This window comes from Pithys albifrons, chromosome 5 (assembly GCF_047495875.1).
Source record: "Pithys albifrons albifrons isolate INPA30051 chromosome 5, PitAlb_v1, whole genome shotgun sequence".
NCBI lineage: Eukaryota > Metazoa > Chordata > Aves > Passeriformes > Thamnophilidae > Pithys > Pithys albifrons.
In genome coordinates, this window is record NC_092462.1 from 20,817,075 (window position 1) to 20,843,340 (window position 26,266).

A 26,266-nucleotide genomic window follows, 5' to 3' on the forward strand; every position below is an offset into this window, starting at 1 on the left:
CCCTTGCCATGTCATCAGATCTAATGGTTCTTTCTTAATTTATGACAGAAATACTGTGGAATAAGGTAAATGTCAACTATAATGATGCTGTTTGTTATGATGAAAACACAGAGAGAAGGAAATTATGTTTAATGCATCAAAGCAAGAAATTTTAAATAGGTTATTTCAGCTACCTTGATTTAGTATGTCTTCTGGGGAGAAGGGAACGAAAGAAAGGTGAGGAATTATTACCAAAAGTAAGTGTGAAAACATAAAGAATGGATAAAGACTCTTAGATATGGAAACATATTTCTCTCATTATGAAGAGAATTCTTTCAGAGTACTAGACATACTAACATCCAACTATGTAATGACTAATTAGTGCCTTCTGGCATAGGGAATTATTTGACTCTTCAGATAAAAAGTAGTGACTTACACAGTTCTCAAATTCAGCAGTCATCTTTCTTTACCTGGGTCTTAATTTGTTTGAGTTAATGTTTTATTTGTTGGGAAAACTCAGTACAAATAATTGTATAGGACAGTAAATCTTAGGCAAGACATGAGATTTCTTTTGTACTGAGAATTTATTTTTTTAAAGCCAGCACACAGGAAATAGCACACACCATAACTTCAAATCTTGTGTTGCAAGAACTTATCAAATGTTTCTGGGATCCTGTTACTAAAAACATGTTTAAGTTTACAGGTGAAGTTAGTTTTTTCTCATGCTGCTGCTTCTGCTTGAAAGAGACCAGATGGTGTTCAAATGCACCAGGAGAGAGAGTGGATTTTTTTGGCAGGGAGTTTCTTATACTGCAACTTGGGAGATCGAAATTCTGCTTCAGATTTTATTACATGGGATCTTGGGAACATGCTTGCCTTTTTGTTTCCCTTCCTGACTCTCGTTTTTCTTGTGTAATCAGAGTGTTCTGATTGACAGGAGGCTAAACACGAGCCAGCAGTGTGCCCAGGTGGTCAAGAAGGCCAATGACATCCTGCCCTGTATCAGGACTAGTGTGGCCAGCAGGACCAGGGAAGGAATTCTTCCTCTGTACTTGGCACTGGTTAGGCTGCACCTCGAGTACTGTGTCCACTTCTGGGTCTCTCAGTTTAGGGAAGGGTATTGAGGTGCTGGAGTTGGTCCCAAGAAGGGCAGCAAGGCTGGTGGAGGGACTGGAGCACAAGTCCTGTGAGGAGCAGCTGAGGGAGCTGGAGTTGTTTAGCCTGGAAAAGGGGAGACTCAGGGGAGACCTTGCCACTCTCTACAACTACCTGAAATGAGGTTGTAGCCAGGTGGGGCTTGGTCTCTTCTCCCAGGTAACAAGCAGTAGAACAAGAGGGCACAGTCTTAAACCATGCCAGGGTAGGTTTAGGTTAGACAATAGGAAGAAATTCTTTACAGAGAGAGTGACAGGGCACTGGAATTGACTGCCCAGGGAGGTGGTGGATTCACCATCCCTGGAGGTATTTAAGAAGAGACTTGATGTAGCACTTAGTGCCATGCTCTAGTAGGCGGGGTGGTGTTAGGTCAAAGGTTGGACTTGATGATAGCAGAGGTCTTTTTCAACCTAGTTGATTCTGTGATTATGTAATTCTGTATTGTGGTGAGGACTATTTTGCTATGTTTTTTGATTTGTATCTGCCACAACGAAATCTTAGTCTTTCTAGAATTCCCAGTATAAACTAACAAACCACTAATGAATACCACTAAATAATGATGCAAGAAAAAAATATGTAGAGCTTTGCAGGTGTCAGCTTCACTATAGTGTTAAACAGTCAGTAACGTCTGAACTATTTGTCTTTCACAAATAACTGAGTCATATTTTTATTAAATCATCAAGTTTAACAGGCTTCCTGCTAACTTTTCCAAATAGGTAAAAGAGTCTAAAGTGCCACATTTTCCCCTGCTTGAACTATGGGCTCACAGAGCAACAATAATTCTATTTTCCAATACTATGCTTTTCTGATTATCTCTTGCACCACCTGAAGTTGAAAAGACTCAGCTGATTTTGGTCTTGCATTGTACAAAGCAAGCAGCATGTGGCATTTCTGGTTCAGTGATGAGTTCTATCTGGCCTTTCTTTTACACTCACCGTTGAAACTGCCTCCCCTCTTCTCAGCATCAGTGAAAATGTAAAATGAGACCACTTAAAATGGTTTACTCCTGGTTGGCTTTTTCACTCCGTATAGTACCCAGAATAGTCTGAGTCCTTCAGCTGTGTGACACTAAAAGGCTAAATGAAGAGCTACTCGGATCTGAACTGTGACTTCAGTGTCTTCTTCCATCACTCTGCTGTCTTTCATCAAAGCTTTCCTAGACATTTCTCTCCACTTTACTGTGTCAAGTTCTTAAAGACAGTTTTACAGAGACTGTTGAACTTGGTTTGGTGGTTCTCCATCTTGGTGGCTTCAAGCCAGAATGCACCTAGTCATTAATGGGTATTGGGAGAAGAGCTAGGAGTAAGATAGACAGACGTCACACAGAGAACACACACATGTCCCCTACCAATTGCTAGGAATGCTATCTCTGCATTCACATTGCCATTCATACCCTACCTGAGTTCTTAGACCTGTCCAAATACTTGCTGAAAGTGACTGCCCTCCTGCTGCCAATAGAATATTCACAGGTAGAAGCTGTAGCTGTGGCTGCAGTTGTCAGTATATTCCCTGCTTCTCTTGCTTCCTCTTCCTTGCTTCCATTTGTGACTCGCTTTTCACCCAACCTAATTGTGAGATGGTTTTGGGAGAAAGTGCCTTGCACCTCTTCAACCCTTCAACACTTCTATAGATCTTGAAGAGAAAGGAAATAAGGGCTAAAGAGAAGATAGCATGAAAGACATGACTGTGAAATGTAGAGAATAATAAGAAGAGGAATATTAGAAGACAGGAATGTCAGCAAGAGAGAAAAATGAAACTGTATAAATACCATGTTAAGGTGTACAGTAAGGCATTTTCAGGAGAAACTAGGAAAGACATGGAGGACAACAACTGCAAAGTGGTGATTAACAGGGAGTTTGAGTGCGATTGTGAGATGGAGGACAACTATCTGGGTGATTACAGAGACAGGAAGGATTTGGCATTAGAACCATTTGGCTTAATATTCACCAAGTAGAAGAAACAAGTGAAGGGAAAATTTATTCTCTGGTTTTCTTTTAACATAGATAAGATTGAAAAAGATGTTACATATTTATATATCTCAGAGCATCACATTCTCTCTGGTGTCAACAAAATTAATAATTTGACACCATTTTTCTTCTGTTTTGTTTTCTCAAGCCTTTTTATCTGTTCACACCATGCCCAAGAAACCTTACTGCTCTTAGGTACTATCTTCCTCCCTGCAGTAGTGTAATAGCTTCTAAGCAAAGTACATAAGAGGATGGCTCAGGCAACACAGGAGATCTATAACATGAGTTTAAAAGGAGGCAAAATAAATCTACCTCAGCAGCAGTCCCTGCTAAATCACTCTGATAACACTGGTTACTCTGAGGGTTGGCTTTACTTCATAACCACTCTCTGAGTTTTGTGTAGTGAGGCTAAAGGATAAGAGACAAGCTCTCAACTAAACTCAATCACATAGCTGTTAAAATCCAGAAAGCTTTGAACTCCTTGCTATATACTGCACCAATACATTTTTTAAAAAAAATTTTTTAGTTCTTCATCTCAGGAGTATAACTCTTGATTCTGGTTTGGTATGTGTTCCTTTGGGATAAGATATTCAAGACCACAACGTGCACTATCTGTTGAAATGTAGTAAGTATTTAATGTTCTGTTTATTTCTATAATGCCCAAATGAAATTTCTTTCTATCCGTTTATCTATCTGCATGTGCACATGCACACACTCACTCTTTCAGATACACACATACATTCACTTATTTAAGTTATGCAAAAACTGAGTGAAGGAGATTGGAAATAGGATATAATAGTTTGAATTTGAAAAAAAAAATGAACAGATTTAGTTCCCAAACTATTCTGCTAAGTAAAGGCAAGATTACCCCATTGCTCAGGAGGAATGACAGAGTCCCAAGACCATGTGTTTCACTCAAAGTGTGACAGGACAGATGGAGTCAATGTCTGGGCCACTAAGCATTGGAACCATCCTATTAACCTGGACCTCTCTCATAGTACAGAGAGCAACTTAAGAGTTGGCTGTAGGCTAAAGCTTTAATTTAAAGGTTATTTGGTGGTCACTGAAACAAGTCCATTTCCTAATGGACAAATATCCTCTTAACTAAAGCCTTCCCAGATGACTTTTAGTTTGAAGCTATGCCAGGTAAAGCAAAGACTGGGTAGACATGTCAGCTGAAGTAACCTCTTGGAGCTAGTGTTCCCCAACAGTCTGGGCACCAGCTCAGTGGCAGAGGAACATTTGTCTGTGTCCCATGATCTCTTGCTAGGTCTCTCAGTCAGTTGCTCTTTACCAGCACTTTTAGAACACATGTATTTTTTAAAAATGTAGCAATGCAAGGTGAGGCATATTTGTCAGTTTGTGTTTTTAAAATGGGGGAAACTGTGTTATTTAAGTTGAAACAGCACTGTCAAATGGAACACATTGTCCTATGCAAACCATGGGGTGGAGGCCCGTGGTTGGTTGTTTTACTGTCACGAAATATTTATCTGTCCAGCCTTGTGTATACCAAGTTTTAAATTTAGACATATCTTCTCAGAGCCTACATCCTAATAATCATATGAAACAGTTGACTGAAATGGCTCTCTACAGGGAGCTGCCTATGCTGATCCAAGTCTACTTGCTATATTTGTAGCATTGAGGATGTCACTGGGTTCTTCTGTATTTCATCCATAATGTTGCTATTTGGTGATAAATCACAACTTCCAATATCATCTGAAGAGGGATAAAAACACACATGCTTCTGTTTGGCCATCAAAGAAATGTGGTGATTTACAAAATTACTGTTAATTTTTCCATCAGGAGTGTTCATTTAGAAAAGACCCACAAAGACTCAAAGAAGAAGCAGCAGATGCAGTTAAAAAGACAACAAATTGTACTAAAATTCCAGAAATAGAAACCAATCTTAGCAATAGTAGGTGGGCCTTCCTGGCCTTTCTCCAGTGTTCAGATGGCACCAATAACAGTTTGGGTATGACTGCCATGTATTTGTGATTGATGGTTCTCTCCTGTACCAGATGATCAGTTCTTTTTAATCGCACCTCTCAATGTAATAATATGAACTATCCTATCAAAGATGGTGGAATAAATTAGAAGCAAGTAAAAGAAATGTTATTTTTCACAGTCAGTTGGCACTGCTGGAATTCACGGAGTTTAATGCTGCTGTATTATGGGGGGTTTTCCCATTTTATTTGTCTGTTAACAAGCTTTATAACTTTGCGATCTAAGGCAAAAAAAAAAAAGACAGGAGGTGATAGCTTAGTATGGTCAAGAAGGAATTTCTCCTATCTCCCTTTCCCACTGTTCACAATGCAGAACAGTTGGATGGGTACAGTGGTTGAGGTTTTTTCCTCTGACGTGATAACTTATAAGCCCTCATCAAAAATGTGTTGGAGCAAATGGACTGGTGGAATAACCTAGAGGGTGACTTTATTTCATCTCATCTAAACATTTTTTTAAAGTTTGGGAGTATACCTGAACATAAAATACCAAATTTTAATGTGCAAAAAGTGTGTTTAATGCTCATGTGTGAGAATGATAATACTTCCTATTTTATTTAGGGATGCATTAGTAAAACTTAGCTGCTCTGTTTATCTCCCAAAACTGAAGATTGTAAGGGTGTCTGTCTAGTCACTGTGTTAATTTCTCCAAATACCTCAAGGATCTCCAGGGACTTAGAATTAAACAAACCAAAAGTTGACCTCTGCATTATGATATCTTTTTTTTTGGGCCAACCATAGGGGGGAAAGGGTCATGGCATTGTCAAAATTAAGGCTTTAGATGACTGAAAAGCATGTATGACTGAAACTTTTGGATTTAGCTATCTCTCCTCTGTAGATAGAAGCTCAGGTCCCAGGCTGACTTGGTTAAGGTAGAGTGTGTTATATGTGGGTGTGAGGAAATAAACACTGGATGGACACTTTTTTTACCCTGCTGCATCTGTTTTACAAGAACATCCTTTCTTTGCTGCTCCTCTAGGGGTTGCATTAATGTGCAACACTGTAATAGTTGATCAGTGAAAAAACAAAGTACATCAGCCATTAACCACATTTCAGTTAGATGACTAGAAAGAAGACAACTACTCCCTGTTAGAAAGAATGGTTGGTCAATGGTGGCTCTTCTCCCATGTATGTTAATGGTGTAGCTGTTGATGTAACTGAGGACATTTTGAGAGGAAAGTTGAAGCAAAGGAAGAGCATCATGGCTGAAACCTGTGGGACTTCAGTTTCCAAAGTGCCTGAAGCAGCAATTACCGAAGTCCTGAAAATAATGCTTACGTCTTATTAGAGGTCTGCATTGGTCTATTATTTTTTAGGATATATCAGTAACTCCTTGGTTCTGGAATTCTTTTTTTTCTCCCCTAGCTTAAACTTTCAGCAAATGTTTAGCATTTATTAAATAGAAAAGGCCATTATTCTTTTCCAAAATTTTTCTCTGATACCTTGAGCTAACCACAATGCGTGAGAGTTTTTTTCAATCTATTTAAATGGGTGACATAATTTTTTGGTTTTAATGAATAAGAATTGAAGAGAATGGAAGCAAAGAAGTGAAAATTACTTTTTCTCTGTGGTGGATGTATATAAAGTTCATTAATTAGTTTTATTTAAATTTACTTTTAAAATTTACTTCAGGCTCTTTTCTCTCAAATTTTCAGGTGGAGTTCTTTACCACTCAAAAATGAATTTTTTTATTATTTAGAGGGTATTTGTGAGCTACAAACTCTTAGCTATCTCCTGTATTCTGTTAAATATGTCTACAAACTTATGAAAAAATTTCCATTCAGTGTGACCAGTTCAATGTACCGGATGCCTTAAAAAGCCAATAAGGATAGGTAGTTCCCAGACAAGGCCTCAAAATTCTCAGTATTATCTAAACTGAGGATTAAAAAGTTACAATTTTCCAAATGTTTCCATTACATTTCTTATTCTGCCTACTGTGCCTCGTACATTATTAAAGAGTACTCCTCTGACATGCCCCCCAAAGAAGCAAATTAACATTTCTTATGAACTCTGTTCTTTTGTGAAGAAGTAATAATGACTCAAGCAGCTCCAAAGTTTCTCAGATGAATCAGAATTTATTACTTGTAAAATTAATACCCATTACATTCACTGATACTGTGCATAAATGGCCATTTATAGGAAAAGGTGTTCTTATTTCTGTTTACTCTTATCAATAATAGAGCTGATGTTTGTACAGAGGATATGGACAAATGCAGCATGTGAGTGATGCAATCTGTGAGATTTTTGGTTCACACTGCTCTTCCCCTCTTGTCTTTACATACCTTGTCTTTTGCCACTTAAAGTAATTTTAGTAGTGATTTGTTACAGCTCCTAGGAGAGAGCTCAATCTAGCCAGTTAAAAGATGAGCCCTGCCTTGTGCTTTGGATCTGGCTTGAAGCTTTTTGAGTGTTGCCATTTTTAGGGAAGTACTCACCAGCCAATGTGGACCTAAGCAAAGTTGAAATTGCTACTGGTGCTTTTTGTTAGTAGTGTGAGTTTTGGTGTCTTATGTTGGGTTTTTTGTTTGTTTGGCTTTTGTTTTGGTTTTTTTTATTAGATTCAGTTATCTTGCTATTAGTTTAGTTTATATCTTCTTAAAAATCTTATTTCTCCCTCTTAATCCTTACATTTTCTACATGTACAACTGTGCTTGCTAACTAGTCCTACGGCTGAAAGAAGACGCAAGTCAGGAGAAATAGGAGATATATGCAAGTCAGTTATGATGACCTTAGAAGTACTATAACTAAGAAGATAGCTTCAAAGGAAGTTCTTTCTGAAGAAAATGGGTTGGTCAATCTCTGGTTGACCACCAGGACTTATCAATGGCTTGTGTGACTTTAGGACATAGCTACTAGTTTGAAGCAATTCTTTGACTTCTGCTTCCTGTGTCTAGTGTGACTAGAAAAATCAGAGTAAGAAGTAAAGTATAGTAAGACATAAAGTAGGGATTTAGACTGGTTTATAGAAACATACTTAACCTCTCTGTACTATTCTCTGTCTGTGTAGTGGGGATAATGTATTTAACTACAGTGCAAGAAGTCTGAGGATTAATCGGTTAATGAATTCATAGAACCCTGAGCATGAAAAGTGTGCTGTAAATGTTTCCCATAGAAATTTCTCCATTATCTAAAGAGAGAGGAAAAAAAAAGCCAACTCATTGCTTTAAAGAATTGTGAAAATTTCATCAAGAACACAGATAATTAAAATAATATTAATAGATTTTTAGGTCTTCCTTTTCCCCTTGAGGCCAGGTGTCCCTGATTTATTTTTTTTCCTTTTCCCCTTCAAGGAACGTCCCTGACTCAGTTGTGAAAGACTGAGACTCAAAAGTGTCCGTCTAGCTTTGAACTTGATACCTGCAGTGAAGTTACAAGGTTAAATAAATGGGATGGGTAGGTGTTTTTTTCTTAAACTGTGCATAACATTTCAAAAAGATCTTCTCTCCCTGCCCCCTCTCCCCCCATGTATTTTTAGTCTGCATGCACTCCTGCCTATGTCTGTTCCTTAGTCCCAGCTGAAGATTTCAAGGGAGATGAGGGCTCTATTTTGTTTCTCCCTTGTTTTGCAGATAGGGGGAGGAGGTGGTTATTAGAGAGAAGCGCTTTCGCTCGCTCGCTCGCTCGCTCTCTGTTTCTCCCTCTCAGGCTGATAGCACTTATCTCTCGCTCTCTCTCCTTCTCCTAGGTGATCCATTTCTAGGCAACGTGCTGGCTGGTGCTGGAGCTGCCAGCTCTCTCTGCATCCCACCAGCAAAGCGAGCTCCAAAAGCAACCTGCAGACCATCATCTGCTTTCCTCTGACTCGCTCCGGGTACTCCTCCTCTCGCTCCTGCCCTGTCCAACCACCACCTTGCGCGACAGAGACAGCACGCTGGGCTCCATTGGCAGATTTATTTTTTTTCCTCCAGTTGTGGGAAGCGATTTTTCTTAGCGAAGGGTGGGGGGAAATCTCTGCATTACTATCTGCATTACCTTGAAGTTCACTTTGTTTTTTGGCCTCCGGGGGGGCTTTTCCTGCAGGAATCTGGCTGCTGGAAGCGGGATCGCCTGTTCTCCCGGTCGCCCGCTCCTCCCACCTCGCTGAAGGCGAGCTATTTGCTTCGGGCTCCTGGGGCATCTCTGGCCAAGAGGGTTTGTGCGTGTCTGTGCGTGTGTGTATGTGTGTGTGTGTGTGAGTGTGTGCGTGGTGTGGGCTGGAAGTTGCTGTATAGCAGCGGGACCGAGCGGATCCCTGAACCCGGCGGAAGGATGGGGATTGTCTGACCAGCAGAGGCGTCTGCTGCCCGCGGCGGCGCCCGGGCTGGATGGATTTGCTGCCGGCGCTCCCAGCAATTCTGGTGCTGCCCAGGAGGCTCACGAAGTGACGCGGGGTTTCGCCGAGGACAGAAGCGCTCCGAGCCCCGGGCTCTCTCCCTGCCCAGCCGCGGCTCTGCGCCAGCCACCGGGATTTACACGCTCCTCCGCGGTACCTCAAACTCTTGGGCTTTCTGCGCTGCGCTGTCCTCCGCGGCGGCACCGTTTGGAGAAGAGCTCTGTTGTTACAAAGCCTGGAACTCCGGAGGAGATGGAAGTTTTCTCCCTCATCCTGGTCGTGTCCGTCTGTTGGACTCGAACCTGGAAAGCGGCGATTGCAGATTCAATCATTCATATCGGTAAGGGGGTGCTGCGCCTGCTGGTGCTGCTGAACACTTTTTCAGCTCTCGTTTGCAACCTTCCCTCTCTTGGCAGGCTTTCCCCCGTTCCCCTGCAGCCCCCGCGCTCTTTTAGCCCTCGTTCGCTTGCTTTTTGTAATTGTTTGTTCCCCTCTTATAATTGCTTTCCACCAGGTTCTCAGGCGTCCTCTTTTGCCCCTACCGCGCTGTGTAAAGGTTTCTTCTTGGCGGCGGGGTATGTGCGTGCTTTAGACCTTGAGGTTTGGATAAGCCTTATGATCGGGGGGGACAGGGCTCAGGCACTTCCCCGGTCCCTCCCCGCAGCTCCTCAGCCCCAGTCTGCCTTCCGCCTGTCCTGCCTCGCCCTGGGGCGGGGGAGACCCCCAACCTCCCCGTATTTCCCACACCACCGCGACAGCCACGTACCCCCCCGCCCCCACTTTTCCTTTTCCCTTCCTTGACACCCCTCATCCCGTCTTCCTCTCCCGCGGCGGAACAGGTGGTTTGGCAACGTGAGCGCTTCCCCTTCCGCGGGCGGGAGGGCGCCGCGGGGGCGGGTGGCTCTGACCGCCCGGCACCCCCTTCCCGGGCCGCCACCCCGCCGGCTCGGTGAGCGCCTCCCGGGGCCGCGGCACCCAGGAGAAAGGCAGCGGCCTCCCTGTCGGTCGGCGGGGGCAGGGTGGCAGGCGGCAGAGGCGGCGGGGCAGCTCGGGGGATGCCCATGCACGGCGCTGCCCGCACTCCCAGCCGGACACAGAGCGCTGGGCTGCCTCGCGCCGCCCATGCCCCTCACTCCCCGTTATCTGAGCCATGTCGGGCACGGCAGCCCTCTCTCTGCGGGCTTATCCCTGGGAAGCGCCGAGCCCCGCTGCCGAGCGGTGTTTTGTTCCCGCGACTGGCGAGAGCGGGTCGCCCCCCTGCGCCGGCCGGGGACGCGCGGGGAGAGAGAGGAGAGGAGGGCGCTTCCCCCGCGGTCGCTCGCCCATCTGCAGGCACCGCACGCAGGCGGAGCGGGGGCGGGCGGGCGGCCGGCCGGCGCCGCGCTGCCCCGGGGAAGGTGCATTTGGGGGCAGAGTCCCGCCGGGGTTTTGGGGAGGTACCCAGGGCGGTGCCGACACCGGCCGTGGGCCATCTGCTTTTCTCCCCGGGGCTGGCTTTATAAATATGTCTGCCAGTGCTTGTCGTGGGGATCCGTAGCGGGTTTCTGTGAGAGGGGAAGCGGGAAGAGCATTTGGAAAGCCCTGCGGTCAGGAGCTTTCCTTCAGGACACTGATATTTGGGCAGTGATGCGCCAGCCCTTCGTGTAGCCCTCCCCGTCCTCGAGCCCACGAGCCACCACTCCCTTCGGGTACCGCAACTTTATAGGGGTCAGTCCTCATAGCTGTGTGCGACTGGAGCGGCAGATACAGCTCTGGGGAGGCAGCGCTCTATGCCCTCCTTTTAAAGGGAGAATGACTTTTTTAATTCTTCCCAGTTGTAGACTGTTAAAGCGACACTAGGAGACAGTTATGTCTTACGATTTTTTTTCTTAAGAGCTTGTAACAAACGATCACATCTTAGGATTTGGGGGGAAATTTTGACTGTGTAGCAGATAAGCTTCTCTTCAATCCCCTGTCACCCATCCTCTTGGCTAAAGGAGCACTGCTGGGCAAGCTGTTTGCCTTTGCACTAACATCAAGGAAGACGATAGCTTTTCTCTCCTCACGTTAATGAAAATTTGTTTTACTTGTTTTTATATGACAAACACAACACATTTTAACCCTCTTTTTTTTAATAATGTTGTTAGTGATTAGATGCATCAACACAGTAAACACCTCCACCCCCCAACAAAACTAAAGTAGTTGCTTCTCATACAATTAATTTGTCTTGAGAGACGATTAGTACAGTTGGCAAGGGGATTAGCTTTTTTTTATAGGCTGGTTTGTGTTGCCATGAAAATGGCAAGCTATGTGATTGTTACCCAGAGCTTTAAATCTACTAAAATGAATACCCTGAAAATAAACAACCTGAAATTAGAACTTTTTGAACAATAAATGGATACACAGCTAAGTATTCCAACCTGTATAGCTCACAGATGAAAATTTGGCCCCTAGTAACACCACTGTATTTTGTGACCTGGTGTTCTGACCCCCTTTTGTTTTCTTCCACTTGTACTACGTAAACGTATGTATAAAATATTTAGACATAAGTAATAAACTATAGTTGTTTAACTGAGTTAGCAAAAGCAGTAGCAGGGTACTCTGAACACATTAATTACAGAAGAATTCATAAAGCCAAATAAAAAACTAGAATGCTCAGTTCAGGGTAAAAAAAATACTGCCAGAAGTAGTAATGATGCTTTAGGCAACAGACAGCATAAGTGCATTATATCTTTTTCTCCTGCAGTTTTAAGATATTCAAGTGGAAAATACTTCCCTGTGTTTGGGAGAGGTCAATGGTCATAAGAAATAACACGTTACCTGTGTATATCCTTTTTCTAATAGCACATACTTTTTCAGTATAATGCAGAAACTCTAGCTTGCCTATGTTTTATGGGTTTCCTGTAAAGGGATGTTTTCTGTATCAAAGTATGTTATCAGTCATCTCTTAGACAATGCCAAAAAAAGTGTTATAATTTAGTGAGCAGATATTAATGATTTGGTGATGGTAGTGGAAGGGATATGGTGACTTGAATCTATCTTTGGTAGGGCTTTTTCTTCTTTCTGTCTTGTTTACAGCTTCTGATCATTACAGTAGGTCTGCATGTATGTAAATGTGCACATTAAAAAAACCCTACGTTTTCCTGGGTCATATTTTAAACATTGGTAGAGCTGCTTATAGTCTGTACGTTTCTGCTGCCCTGCTATTATAAATAGGAACTGGCAGTTCAGAAAGACTACATTAAGCACTCTTGTGAAAATGTTGAAATGAATCAACTGTACTGTAATTTTCATTGCCCCTATATAAAAAAGAAAGGGGCAGGGTTACCATGTCAAAGCTGTGCAGTTCTGTATTATGCTGCTTCTCTCAGCCCATGCATTGATTGAGTAATTTCATCAGTCCCACATTACTTGATTGCTTAGAAGTTTCCTAATGATCTGTATGCTGTAGGAAGAATCTGAAAGTCGTGAGTGGAATGGCAATGATTCTGTGTTTTATGAGGCTATTCAAAAAGTCGCTCTGATTTATGTAGCTCGAAAGCTCCCAAGTCTTTGAGATTAGCCACGCTGCCTGATATTTTCTTCATACATCAGTCGTCCCACACTCTTCACTCCCTAAACAGGAGTTTAGAACAGTATTTTAATTAAGCAGGGATTAGGTGGCATTCCTTGTCAACTGCACAATTTGTGTATGCTTTGTATCTTCTACAGCTGATAGTCTCATGCTTTTTATATTTTGTACTTTGTGCTCGTTATTTTCCCCTGACATGTGCATAGTAATACATCTGTACGTGCATATGGGTTTGCTATTGTACTTATAGAAATATATATGCAGATGTGTGTGTATTCGGTACTGCAAAATCACCTACGGGAGCAGTCACATAGCATGATACAAATGTTTTGTTGAAAGTATTTTTCAAAGCTAACTCGTCTAGTTCAGGCCCCCTGATAACTGCAAATTGTTTTTTTGTTTATGAATAACTTCAGTTATATGCAGTCAGTTGTGTACTGCCCTTAGCATTTTTATTTTCAATTATGAGATCAGCAATATATATATAATATATAGATATATATATTATATATGCTTCTACATGTATTTATACATTTGATTTTAATACGTATTTATATACTATACTTTTTTTCCTGAGAGAGAAAATGAGTTCTGCTCCTCTTGCCTTACTCCTCACAGCTTTTAGACTTTTCACAGAAGGCCAGAACTGCTGATTCCTTGTGTTGGACAAGTTCCCAGCATTGTTGGCTCCTGAGTTTTGGTTCATACCCTTAAGCACTTCTGTACCACAGATAATAATAATATCAAGACAATTCTAACGTGGGGTCTGTTGCTTGTTTCTTTTATTTATATTGGTAGTGACTTTAAAACCTTGTGGGTTTGGGGTTTTTTTTGTTGTTTGTTTGGTTTGTTGTTGTTGTTGGTTTTTTTCAGAGATGGTTTTTGCTTGGTGGTATGCATGTCCACATTTACTCTTGTAAGCTGATGTGCTACAGTGTAGCTTGGCTTGTATTGTGTTATGCATTGATAATAGGAATTTAATTTGCTGTGCAGTTGGTAAAGCCTCATTAGAAGGTTTGTAGTGTATATCACTACTGTTCATTACAGTACTTTCACATATATTTGTAAAGCATAGGACAAGAAAACAAAACAGATTTATTAAAAAACAAATAAATGTCTGTGTGCCTATAGTGTTCACAGATGAGTATTCAGGTCCCTGTTTTCCCTGCTCTCTAATGTGCCAAGGTTACTTGCTTATTTTAAATACACATACAAATGAAGACCTGGAGTACAGCGCACTGTGGCTTAGCGGCCAGTAGATTCTATTAGTAACCATGTTCTACTTAAATGCTCAGTGTGCATGACATACTCTCTGTTTCTATGTGCCTTATTTCCTAAATGCTTTCCCAGATGATGAGATTTGTGAGACTATTTCAGTCCTTGTAATGTGTGTTAGTGCTGCTTGCTGTGTAAAGAGGGGTAACTTTGCAGCCACAGGTTACAGCTTGCTGTCATCCAAAGGCATGTTTGCCATTAGGTGTCACTGCTTTCTGGAGTGTTTCTTAGTCATCATCAGGGTCTGTCCTGATCCAGGTGAGTTGCTTAGTTGACTTCAGAAGATTTTAAACTGAGCCTGTCAATTGCTGACTGCAGCAGGCAGCTCGTTTTCATGTTCTTAAATAGCTCTTAGTGTTATATCAGGTTCTTTGTCCTTGATAAAGACAGAGTAAAAAAACCAACCATCCATTTTCAAGTGGTGCCCTAACAAATGTCTGACATGACAATCACTGCTGCTGCTGTGTGCTTTCAGATGACTACTTATGGATGCACAGAGCCTTTATTCTCACAGTGCCATCTTTGAAAAAACACACTGGAGAAAAATCTTTTAAGACTGTGACTACATAAACCTACCAACTAAGGTTCATTTAACTTAATGAACAAAGGCATTAAGTATGGTTCTTTTCCACTCCCTGGCCCTGAAAAGCAAGTGGTATTGGCAAAAGATGACTTTTGTAAGCCATTAGGTTATTCCCTACATATAGACTTGAACTTACATCATTTTCTTCCATTGGATATATAGCTATCTATAATCTGCCATGACAGCCTGGTTTTGGTTTAAATTTATTGTAGGCTTTTGCCTCTTGAGGTCTGTGTTTTCGCTCTTTCTCGCTGCTACTCCATTGCTTGATTTCTTTTTTTTTTTTTTATGTTTCCAGTATAGTGTGAATGGTTTTAGAAATAGCTTATGTGAAAGACTAGTTCTATTTAGCTATCACTTTCTAGTTAATTTTCTTGATTACCTGGATTTATATGACAGCATGATGAAACTCTTTTGATCTACATACTCTCCAAACATAGTTTGTTTTTTATCTTTAGTGTTTAAAACTTTTTAGACACAGAAAATCAGTGTTTCTGGTTGTATTTATGAGTGACAAAGAAGAAAAGGAGGTAGTTTTCAAAAATTATCTATATTTTGAGCAATTATAAAAAATAATTAAACTTTGAAAATATGTTTTATAAGTATATTACTATACATGATCTCTTGGTATGTGAAAAAGTTTGACTTCAGGTGATGCCCTGGTAATGAGGCAAATTTGGATACCCTTCTGCATCTGCAAATTCAGTTATAACTTTTCCCCCACCCCCCATTAGATTTGAATTCCAGAACGAATAAGTTATTATCTAAGCTGGCGAAATTGGAAGAAAATTTTGATTTCAGATTCAGGCTTTGCATGTGTGTCAAAACCTGGACAGCTACAGGCCGATGCATCCTATAGTCCTTACAGTCCATTGCTCTGGTCATGTTTGTCATCTGATTGTTTTATCTAGAAGTGCCATGAGTCCAACAGTAGGGCATAATATGCAGGTTGCTGGCAAAGTGACTTGGTGGCTGGGAGCTGCTCTGAAAGCTCATGTTTCTTTGGGGCATTTTGTACCCTAGACTGACTGTCTAGCAACTGGCTTCCTGTTGGGCTTCCTGGATACAGATGCAGTTCCTTTCCTTCAGTGGTGTTACGTTATATTCCTACACCATCTATTATGTCTGAGCTGCGCTGTTGCTGGTGGTAGTTACCAAAATGAGCTACATTCGCCTTTTTTAGGGTAGTGTTGATTGTGGCTTCCTTGCTTATCTAGGCTCATAGACTGTAGTGGAAAAGGTGCAATACTGAGCCACTGGAATGCCATAAGTGACACAGAGTATGTGCTAAATGCATGCTAGATAAGTGTGATGCAGTGCTGGTTAATCTGTCCTCAACACCAGGTAAGGAGGGCCTGGGCACAGTTCTTAACTGGCTTGTGCATTTGAAGCAGCACATGGAGAAGAGGAAGTGCTGTTGTCTCCCACTCCAAAGGTAGAATGTAATTATGTATTCTTGATATACTAACTTAAACATCAAGACTAAACTGGAAGGATGTAGAAGAAGAGAGGGTGAGGAAAAGGTGTCTTTCTAGATGCACCTTTCTGTTCTGCAGTCTCTTCCCATGAGCACTGTCAGGGCAATTTCCTCTGCTATTCTTGATTGCAGGAGTCAGGCTTTGGTTTCTGGTTATTGTTGGCCAAGCAGTTGAGAGAGGTGTTGTATTAACAGAAAGATTTTCTTGTATCTGGAGCCACTATAATTAATAATGGTTTGTGTGACTTGGAGAGTTGTAACTGATCTGTGTAACAGGGAGGACACAGGCTAAAACTGAAGGTTAGTATATGAAATGTACTGGTGTTTGGATGACAGTTATGAAACTAGGCAAGGGAATGAGCTTTGAATTGTTCAGTGCTGTAATTTTGTAAGGCACAGAATTTATGTCCTAGTTTCAGTGATAATATATTTAATTCAGAGAAGGAGGTATTTTGTGTTCTGTATTGTGCCACAGAGTGCACTTCAGCTGGAGGAACTTTCTGCTTTGGTCTGGGACTAACCACAAAAGCTCAAGGAAGGGATGTTCTGTGTGTTGTAAGTGCTGCATTAAAAAAGAAAAAAAAAGGTGTCATAAAAAGTGACACTTAATGAGAGAGGATAATGCAGTAACTACAGCATTTCTGTGTAGCATTAAGTTATGGGGGAAGAGATGGTACAGAGACAATTACTCTACATTTAGTCAACTGTAAACTGATGGATTTGTAAGAGCAAGGTTAGATTTAAAGTAGATTTCCATTGCACACGTTTTGGAATGGGGGGTGGGAGTAGGGTGGAAAAAAAAAGGTGGAAGGGAAAAGGTTTCTTGAACATTTTTGTGGGTTTATCTTACAAGCTATGTTCAAGGGGAAATTGAAAAAGAAAATGAGCAAAAATGGAAGGAGGGGAGGAAAATAAGATATCAAAGGCAAAAGCCACTAGTTCTGTCTGTTTCTATTTCTTTGTGAGCTCTATAATGTTCCTGTAAATGCTATGCTAAATGGAAAAGTTCTGAACCAGAAAGGGGAAAATGTGAGGAAACAGAATTTATATGAAGAATTATATGTGTATTTTAATGTATTAGATAACACTCTGTGCTGAAATGCTAATTATTCCTAATTGTTATATTTGCTTTACCCATGAATAAAATATCACATATCTAATAAAATATGCAGTGAAAATAACTGTAAAATTCCTCTTGGAGTCTTTCATGCAGATTTAAAGGATTTAATTTCTTATTTTTTCATTGCTTTTTAAAACATTAACTTTCTATAATCAGTTGGATTGCTGAGGCCAATATCCAGTGAACCTAACAGTAATTGCTTGTTTTGCAGAACAATTTTTTGTTTGTCCAACCGTATCTTTCTCAGAGGCTTAAATCTCATTGTTGATTTCATTATAATAATTCACTTGTGATAAATCAAAATCAAATAGCACCACTCCAGTGCTGTGAAAAGTAGCTCCAGATGAGAACTCTGGAGAGAACAGAGGACTGCTCTGCATAGGAGCAGACTCAAATGTCAGGCCAGGATTTGTGGTGCCTAATTTTAATGTACACAGATATAACAGTCTTGCAAACCCATTTTTAAACACATAAATGAAAATTTGCACAGGGCAGGGTTCTCCAGCTCAAACCCTCTGTTTGGAACCAGACCTGGTGGCAGGTAGTAACTTCTTTTTTTTTTTTTTAAAGCATGCGGGAGCTCTTCTGACTGACTTGCAGTTGAGCTTAGTCCTGGGCTATTGGGATGTTTTGAAGATGTCAGTTGTATTTCTCAGGTGACAAGACACTACAGCAGTTACCTCACTGATTGCAATCAGTATTAAAAGTTGTCTGGCAGTATACCATGGTCTGAAAGCACATAGTGGGAATATCTCCAGACCAAACACTATTAAGCAGGGATGTTTCTTTTTGTATATCCTTTGCCTTCCTACAGTGTTTATAATGTTCAGCTTAAGCATTTGAGAAATATTTTAAAGTCATTTCATGTACTGGAGTGTTATTAAAGGGAAAAAGACAGTAGAAAAGGCTCAGTTCTTGCTCAGTGAAGCCACTGCAGAGTACCAGGACTGTGTAGCCAGTGTATGGTATGGACTGTGTGTTAAATGCAAGTGAAAGGTGATAGCTATTATTAGGCATATTAAAATACATGTGTTTCTCCCTTTTACTATTTCTGTTCATTTCTTTCTCTCACATATTCTAAGCTCATGGCAAGAAGTTGTATTTGTCACTGTGTTCTATACTCTTGAATATCTGCTTTTAATGTGAAACACACCATGACACAAATATCTGTTATTTGGACAGATAAAACTGCTTTTATTTCTGTGGAATTCCACTTATTTGACATCTTTTGAGATAAATATGCCTTCAAAAGTTTGTTATAATTCTTAAAGGTAGTCTTCCTTCAGCACTCCCCCTTGTGAACATATAGAACCAAAGCACTGTTGCAGTATATCCACTAATATGTTAGCTATAAATGTCCTTAAACATTTACTATGAAGGTACTACTTAAATTTCCAGCTTCATACTAGAGGCTGATAACAAGCACTGAGGTATGTATTAATGCATGCATATGCAATGTATAAACACACTTCAGTAATCAGAAGGATTATTCTTTTTTTAAAATATTTGACTGGATTTTTCTTTAGTTTGGGATGACATTGTTTTTCAGCTTAAGGAACAATACAGAGATTTGGGAGGTTTTTGCTTAGAGGCAGGAAGTCATAGCACGAGTACAAATCATGAAAGGGCACCCCACTGTGCTAGAAGCTCTACAGATATGAAACAAAAAGTTGGCTGTCAGGAGATTTGAGGGCAAAGCGAAAGATAGGGCTTGGATCTCTTTGCTACTCAAGTACAGCTGGAAACAAAGTTACACATCTTGTGTTGTCTTTTGAGAGACAGTCACTCCTCGATATTGGTGAATGATCAGTCTGGGTAGGAAGGGATGAAAGCAGGTGGATACGTCTACAGGGATGTCCTGTCAGGGCAGACAGTGTGTCAGAGCTCCCTGATCTGCAGATGTCAGGTGAACGAGTTGACAAAAAGTGGTCAAAATGTGTGTATAATCATTACCTACAATACTTTACTGCCAATAACACTGGTTAAATTGGCAAAATAAAACCAGTCCCTGTCTTGTCAGCTGCCACCATATTACTCTCTGGCTTTACCTAGTACAGGAGGTAACATGTGGTTATGCACACTCACACTGTCACTCTGTCTCATTTGTTTGGACAAATATTTCATGGTACAGTTTTGGAAGACTAGATAGGAAATAAAGAGCCCTTTTTGCGAAAGTGGAACAACGTATGTTGTAAAATTCCCTACTTTTTTTAGAAGGGTTATTTAAATATAGTCAGTGATTCTGAAAGTATCTGCAGCCTCATTAGGTAGTCTGATGGAGTTTCTGCAATGTTATGGAAATATTATTGAAACATTATTGAAACAATCTAGAGAAATGATTTTCCAACTCCTTGGAGCAGCTTTCCTGTTAAAAAGTTGGACTGCATCCTGGAGATATGTGAAAAATGCCCATTTACTTGAAAAAGTTCCCTCTTTTTTAACAGTGCTGCAAAGAGTATAGGGCATATATCAAATAAAATGGCTGAGGGGAGTGGGCAGGAAAAAAGCATATCCTGTATATAATGTGTATGCTAGACAGAATGATCAGTTGTGTTTGGTGTCACCATCAGGGAGGGTGATGTCTTAAGAACATTGTTGATGCTGTTTCTAGCTGTGAGGTGAGTAGGAGCTTGCAGGTAAAGGGCAGCATGAGTTGGCAAGAAACAAGGTATTGGCAGGGTCTTCTTTGTGACAGAGAGGCTCTGGAAGCAGGACTACTGTGGGAAAGGTTCTGGTGGTGCTTTCTATGTGGGAATTTTGGAAAGGGAGTGGATAATTGTGCTTAGCAGTGGCGGGAGTTGGCTAGGTGGTGAAGGGATGGAGGAAACATATGGAAGGGGCTAGCCTTAGTGATTTGCCAGTCCATCCTCATTGGAGTACAGGATACTTCTAGGGAATAGCAGGTAATGTTGCACTTACGTGGTTTAAAGACTGGGATTTAAGAACTTGGGACAGGCCTTGTAGAGGAGGTGTATGTCTATGGATGTAAGAAAAGTTGGGAAATCTAAAGGAATGAGGCACTGGAATGGCACAAATATTACTGAAAAGACTAATAATACAATCCAAACGATGCTTTGAGAACAATATATCTAGAAGATAATATTAAGTTTTAAAGAAACTAAATTATAGATTAGAAAATGGGATTGCTTCTCCCTGTCTAGCCTCTATAGTTTTACTGTAAAACATTTAACTTGTGTGGTAGATCTTAATCTTTTGTGGGTTTTAAGCTGATAATAGTACCTGGTTACTTTGCAGAAAAGTGAGATCCATTTTATCTTTGTATTGTTTAATACTGTTTCACAGAGATACAAACAATGAGTACTAAGGTGTCATCTTCCACTTCTCTGCTCCCAGGATAGTTCCAAGTGTATTGTACCTTTCTGTGCTTTTAGTATTGTCCCTCTGATTGAATAGTCTTCCTTTGCTTCCTCTGTGCAGCAGTTTATTTTATAGGCTGGTATATATCCTACCTCTTTCTAAACTCAGCTTCTGTGGCTGGTGAGTAGGAGGAAGGGATGAACACAGCCACATTTTCTGCTCCATTGGCTTTTGACCTAATTTAGGAAGGAAGGAAAGGGTAAATAATGTAGCATCCTTCTGGATTCAAAGCCTGCCATGTCTTTCATTAAATGAAAGGGAGAGCACTAGTTTTTTCCTCATCTCAAATAGCTGCATAGCTTCCTTTAGAAGTTACACCTCTCTTCAGTGAAGCTCCAGAGTGGTGAGTGGATCTGCTTTCACACTTATCTTGTGGCATATGTCCTCATTTGGTCTCTTGAGGTTAGAATCTGGTTTTCTGTCAACATCAACCTTGTCCAACTCCCATTCAAAGCAGCAAATCTCATGTTTCTTACCTGCTGTTCTCTAAAGGTGTCCTGTACACTTACAAAGCTAGACTGGCCCATCGCTCAGGTTAGCTCCCTCCAAATGTCTCCTGTACCCCTTCGCCACCCAACTCCCACCACTCCTAAACACAACCACCCCTTTGCAAATCTCCCATACAGAAGACACCACCAGAAACTGGCTTGTGTTTCCTATAAATGAGACATTAAGAATTGGGGATAATAGTTTTTAAAAGATTTTTTTTGTTTGAAATGCATGATCTCTAACGACTGTGCTGAATGATGTGTGGAAAGAAGAGGCAAATGCTTCCTCAGGGGAAGGTAGAGAATGATAGCATTTGAAAACTGCTATTGCTGAAAATCATATTCAGCAGGATTTAGTTGTTAAAAACAATAAAAGTGTCTGTTCATTAAAGTACCGTGGATTTGGATTTTTTTAGCATTTTTTAAAAAGGGATGCATTTTCCCCCTCCATTTTTTGTAAGACTGCCAGATGTCCCTGAGGATAGAATTAACTGGCTCTTTGTGTTGTGTCAAGTAAGGAGTACAAGTGTTTTCAGAAAATACTAGGTTTATAGACTTCCATCCAGAACATGAAAGGGAGAGGAGAGGAACTAACTTTCTATAAACAAGGTCCTTGCATCATTTTGTACCACTAACTTGGAGTAAAAAATCAAATATTGAAGTTGTCAGTGTTGGTGCTTTAGAAGCTGTTAAATCATCCCCAGTACCCCCTTCCCTTCATTCTGCCTAATCCTCTCTTCAGAACAAGAGTGTGCAGTTTCTTTTCCTCTCGCCTCCAGGCTTCTGCAATGAGTAAGCAAACGTCTGCTACTTAGAAATAACCAGCATTTAGGTTTTTTGAAACAGGTTCAGGAGTAAGTACCACAGAGATGTGTTTGGTTTGTTAGCATTGCTTTAGTAATACAATGAAAGTTACTGATTGTGGTTGATTTCATAAATTCCCCTGACCATTTTGGATTTGAAGGTATTTTATAATTTTTTAATATTGGTGTTCCTAAGTCCACTTCTCAAAATGGTTTGAAGCCAGTGCATGACAGCAGTCACAGATGTAAGCTTTGAAATGGCTTTTATATGGAGGGGGTTGAGAAGTAACTCTTGGAGCTGTTGCATTAAAATTCCAAAGTGTTAACTTAAATGTAATAATGCTCTGACAAAGTGCTACTACCATCTGCTAGTGAGAATTAGTACTATTTAAAAATCTCCATAATTCCCAGAAAGAGCAGAGGAGTCATGGTGTGAAGAAAAGTCTAACTCTAGATTAGTATTTTAGTTCAGGGAGTCACAAGCTCCTTGTGAGGGCCACTGACTACTAGAGATTTTGTGTCACGTTCTCAGCTCATACAAGGGAGTAAATATTTGTGGTATATAACTAGAGTGATGCCTGTTTCTAACAGTTTCCAGCTTGGTCCCCAGTTTTGCAGCAGAATCCTTTTTATTTACAACCACTTCTAATTCATGTCAGAGCAACAATTCAGTGGTAACGACAAATACAATTTGTACAGTAAAATACCAAGGGAATGTGCTCACCATGGATATTTTAAAAGCTTCATTACTTATAATTTAACCTTTGTGGACCGAGAAGCACTTCTTTGCTTAGTGTTCCTATGGAGTTTTGAACACCACCTGAACACTAGCCCTTTCTGCACATGAAAGTTGGTCTGTGCTTAAGAGTATGATCTGCAGCTGTAAATGTTCTCAGCAGCAGAACATTCCATCCCTAGACTTCTCTCAGCTGAATATGCAGAAGTAATTCATCTTCTAGTAAGAAGAGGGTCAGACCAGTTTTGAACCTATTCCAAAAGCCAGCGTAACTTACTGGTATCTGGTAGGAAATGCTCTTTGTGGCAGTAATACGGCTACTTTACTTATATTAACAAATAGCTAAATCTTGCACAATATTTGAAGAAGGGAGTAAGAAGAAAACTCTATTAATGACAGATTACATGTTGGATTGTCTAGTTTAGGAAGGATTTTGGAGAAGTAAAGAGAAAAAGTGGCCAAGGAGAAGCTTTTTTTCATGTCTTTCTCAACCCTATTCTGAAAAGGATTCACTGAGTTTTGTTTTTTCACAGTCTTGCATGGACTATAATTAATACTCTTAACTTGGTCTGCACAGAAGTAGATCATACATGATTTTAGCTGAAATAATTTTCATCAATATTTCATGCTGAGCTACAGGTACTACATGTGTGTACATCTGCCTATTTATGATGATCCATGCAGCTAAGACACACTAAGAAAAACTGTCTTAAATTATAAACCAGTTCTAACTTGTATTATTATTTTGTATTATTTTCCATACTGGAAGTACAATGGAAACTGATTGTGTATTTCAGGAGTCAGGTCTTTAACTTGTTACTTTAGGTGTAAAGATTGTCACGTCTTCTAAATGGCCTGTCAGAAAGCCATACTACTTTCTTGTTTTTCATGTAGACAGGCTGATTACCTATAAAGTTACTTCTTTGAGGCTAGTCACTGTAAATTCATCATAAGTGAAAGATTTCTTGTCTATCTGTTGTCTATCTGTTGCTCAATCCAAGCAACTATGTTGTCTTGTACCATCAGTATTTTGGTTTATCTGATGTGAGAGAGGGAGTACAGAGAGCCACCTTCTATTGTGTTAGCAAACATCTATGTGAGACACAGAGAACAGTGACTGTTTGTACTGTGAGAATAAGGTCTTATCTTAAGAGTATTCCTGTCATGCTCTTGCTTTTTGCTTAGACAGGCTTTTGTTTCCTTTCATATCTGGTGTATACAGAGAAATAAGAACAGATGGATTTTCCACACATTTACAGTGAATAATAGGCTGATGAAATGGAATCTGCCGTCTATAGCTGTCAGTCAATCACCTTGCCCCTTTGAGGGATCTCCATTTTTCATGACTGGCTGCTGAGTAATCTGTACCAGGTCTAAAACATGGTGACCCTGCGTGAGAATGAAGCCAGATGTATTCCCACATCATTTTCACTGCTTGTCTTCTCATATGTAAATGTTTATCTTGCCTCTTAAAAACTGTTTCAATACTGAGAGATTCAAAGCATATATGAGCAGGAACTGAACTTCATTAAGAGGCAACTTGTAGTAGCTCTAGGGAGGCCAGTCTCCATCTCATGAATCCCTTATTTTTGAAAGGCCTTTCGGCAGTTTCTGGCAGATACCTTTTTACTGACCGCTCTCATTCCCAGCATCTTGACAAAGACAGAGATGGGTTTCACTAGGAGCAAGGGGAGGAAGCATTTTTCTAGTAGCACCTAAGAGGAAGGGGCAAGGGAGGAGGTGGCTTGATTGCATATCATTATGTGTTCTTGTCTCCATGATTGAGTGTAAAAATGGTGAAGTGCTGTGCAGGGCACACGTTCATTATCTGCCACTTTGTTTAGAGTCATTAGGTCTAAACATTTTCTTAAAACTGTGCACAAAAGTGCTTTTTGAGATTTAAAAAAAAATTTAGAAGTGCTCAGAAATATAGTCCTTACAGTGAATCCTCCTCAATATCCATCTCTATTTGTAAACAAGCAAGTGTGTAGAGTAGCCTGACTGAAAATGTTGGGGGCCTAAATGACACAAAAGTGAGAGTGTGTTAGCCCAGGAATATCCTGATACAGTTTGCTGAGAAGCCATTCACAGTAACTAAACCAGCTCTTAGCTGGGCAGGTGTAAGGTTGCCCTTCTTTCATTACCTTGACACCAAATAAACTCGGACATGCTCCTGGCTGCCCCAGCTATTCTGTTTTGTGTATGGAGCTGCTTACTATATCATTCCCAGGAAGCTCATCTCATCCAATCCCATCCCTTACTTTCCTGCCACAGAAACCATTTCCAGGGGACAGTTAAGTCTTTACCTGAAAGCCAGCAGTTTCTTGTGTTCATGAAATGCCAGGGGTTGAAGCCAAGCAACTGGAGAGTTTTCTGCCACTTGGCAAGTACTTACAGCAATCAGTTGTCTGTCTCTGTCACCATGTCTTGTGCCAGTCCCTCCAGACTGAATTTGACACCTGCAATGATGTTTATCATCCCACTATCTATATTGCAGAGTACCATTGTTTATGGAGATCCAGACCTTTAAGATAACGTGTTTGTGGACTGGCCTGCAAGTATATTTATGTTGAGATCTGGCATAATGGTAGGAAGGAAATTTCTGAAGCAACAGCGTTAAGGCAAGAGCTGTCAATGAAATTTGTATCTAAATGGCAAGAGAAATGTACCTTGGTGCTATTCTCCCAATAGGATTGCTTAGTATCCATGCTGCGTTAATAGTAGCTGGGGTCATGGACCAGTTTGACATGCTGTTCGTGTACATAGTAAAAAGCAGTCTGTGGTGAAGTTTCTGTAGTCTTGCTGTCTTGTTTCTCATCAGCTTCATTTACTCGGTCTCATGCCCCAGGACAATGCCCTTGCATTCATGTTACTAGAAAGGCAAAGGAAAGTCTCAATAATAGTTTTAGCCTGAAACTATTTGGGAAATATGTCTGCTTCTATTACTTCTTATTTTTCTCCATCTGTGCTGACAGATTATATTTATTAGCACAACACAACTTTTGGATCCAAAATACATATTAAAATCCTTGTTAAATTGCTTATTTATCAGTCTGGTCCTTGTAAAATAGGATTTTTAGGTTCTTGCTTGTTTCATAGTATACTACAATGCCTTTAAATGGCACTGGTTTGGGTCCTAGGGCTAACTTGGCTGGGCACAGTACCAAACTCACTCTTTCTTGTTCTTCTGTTCAATTTATAATATGAATTCAACTGCTTTTATATGTAATAAAAAATAAAAAGCAGATAGAGAAGTTAAATTTTTTTTCTAAACAATAATAATAAATTGTGCAGCCCAGAAGTTTAAGCAGTGACACACCAAAGGATTTTTGATGCTTTGTTTTTGTGTCATGCAAAACAATATCTTTGCAGATCACTGATGCTATTAATTGAATGTAGTCTTGAAATACTCCCAGACTTTCAGTTTTTCCTATTCTGTAAAG

The 26,266-nt window shown here is 40.5% G+C and overlaps 1 protein-coding gene across 2 annotated transcripts in view; it reads left to right on the plus strand.

Moving 5' to 3' along the window:
* Positions 1–9,186: 9,186 nt before the first annotated feature.
* The window catches only part of GRID2 (glutamate ionotropic receptor delta type subunit 2), a 712,351-nt gene continuing 695,271 nt past the window's right edge, over positions 9,187–26,266 (plus strand). Inside the window, exon 1 of one of the 2 annotated variants that reach the window (XM_071555860.1) lies at positions 9,187–9,753. In XM_071555860.1, coding sequence (XP_071411961.1) covers positions 9,666–9,753 — 88 coding nt within the window. In that variant the 5' untranslated portion in view covers positions 9,187–9,665. The remainder of the gene's footprint in view (positions 9,754–26,266) is intronic. The other variant, XM_071555861.1, reaches the window with a different exon arrangement.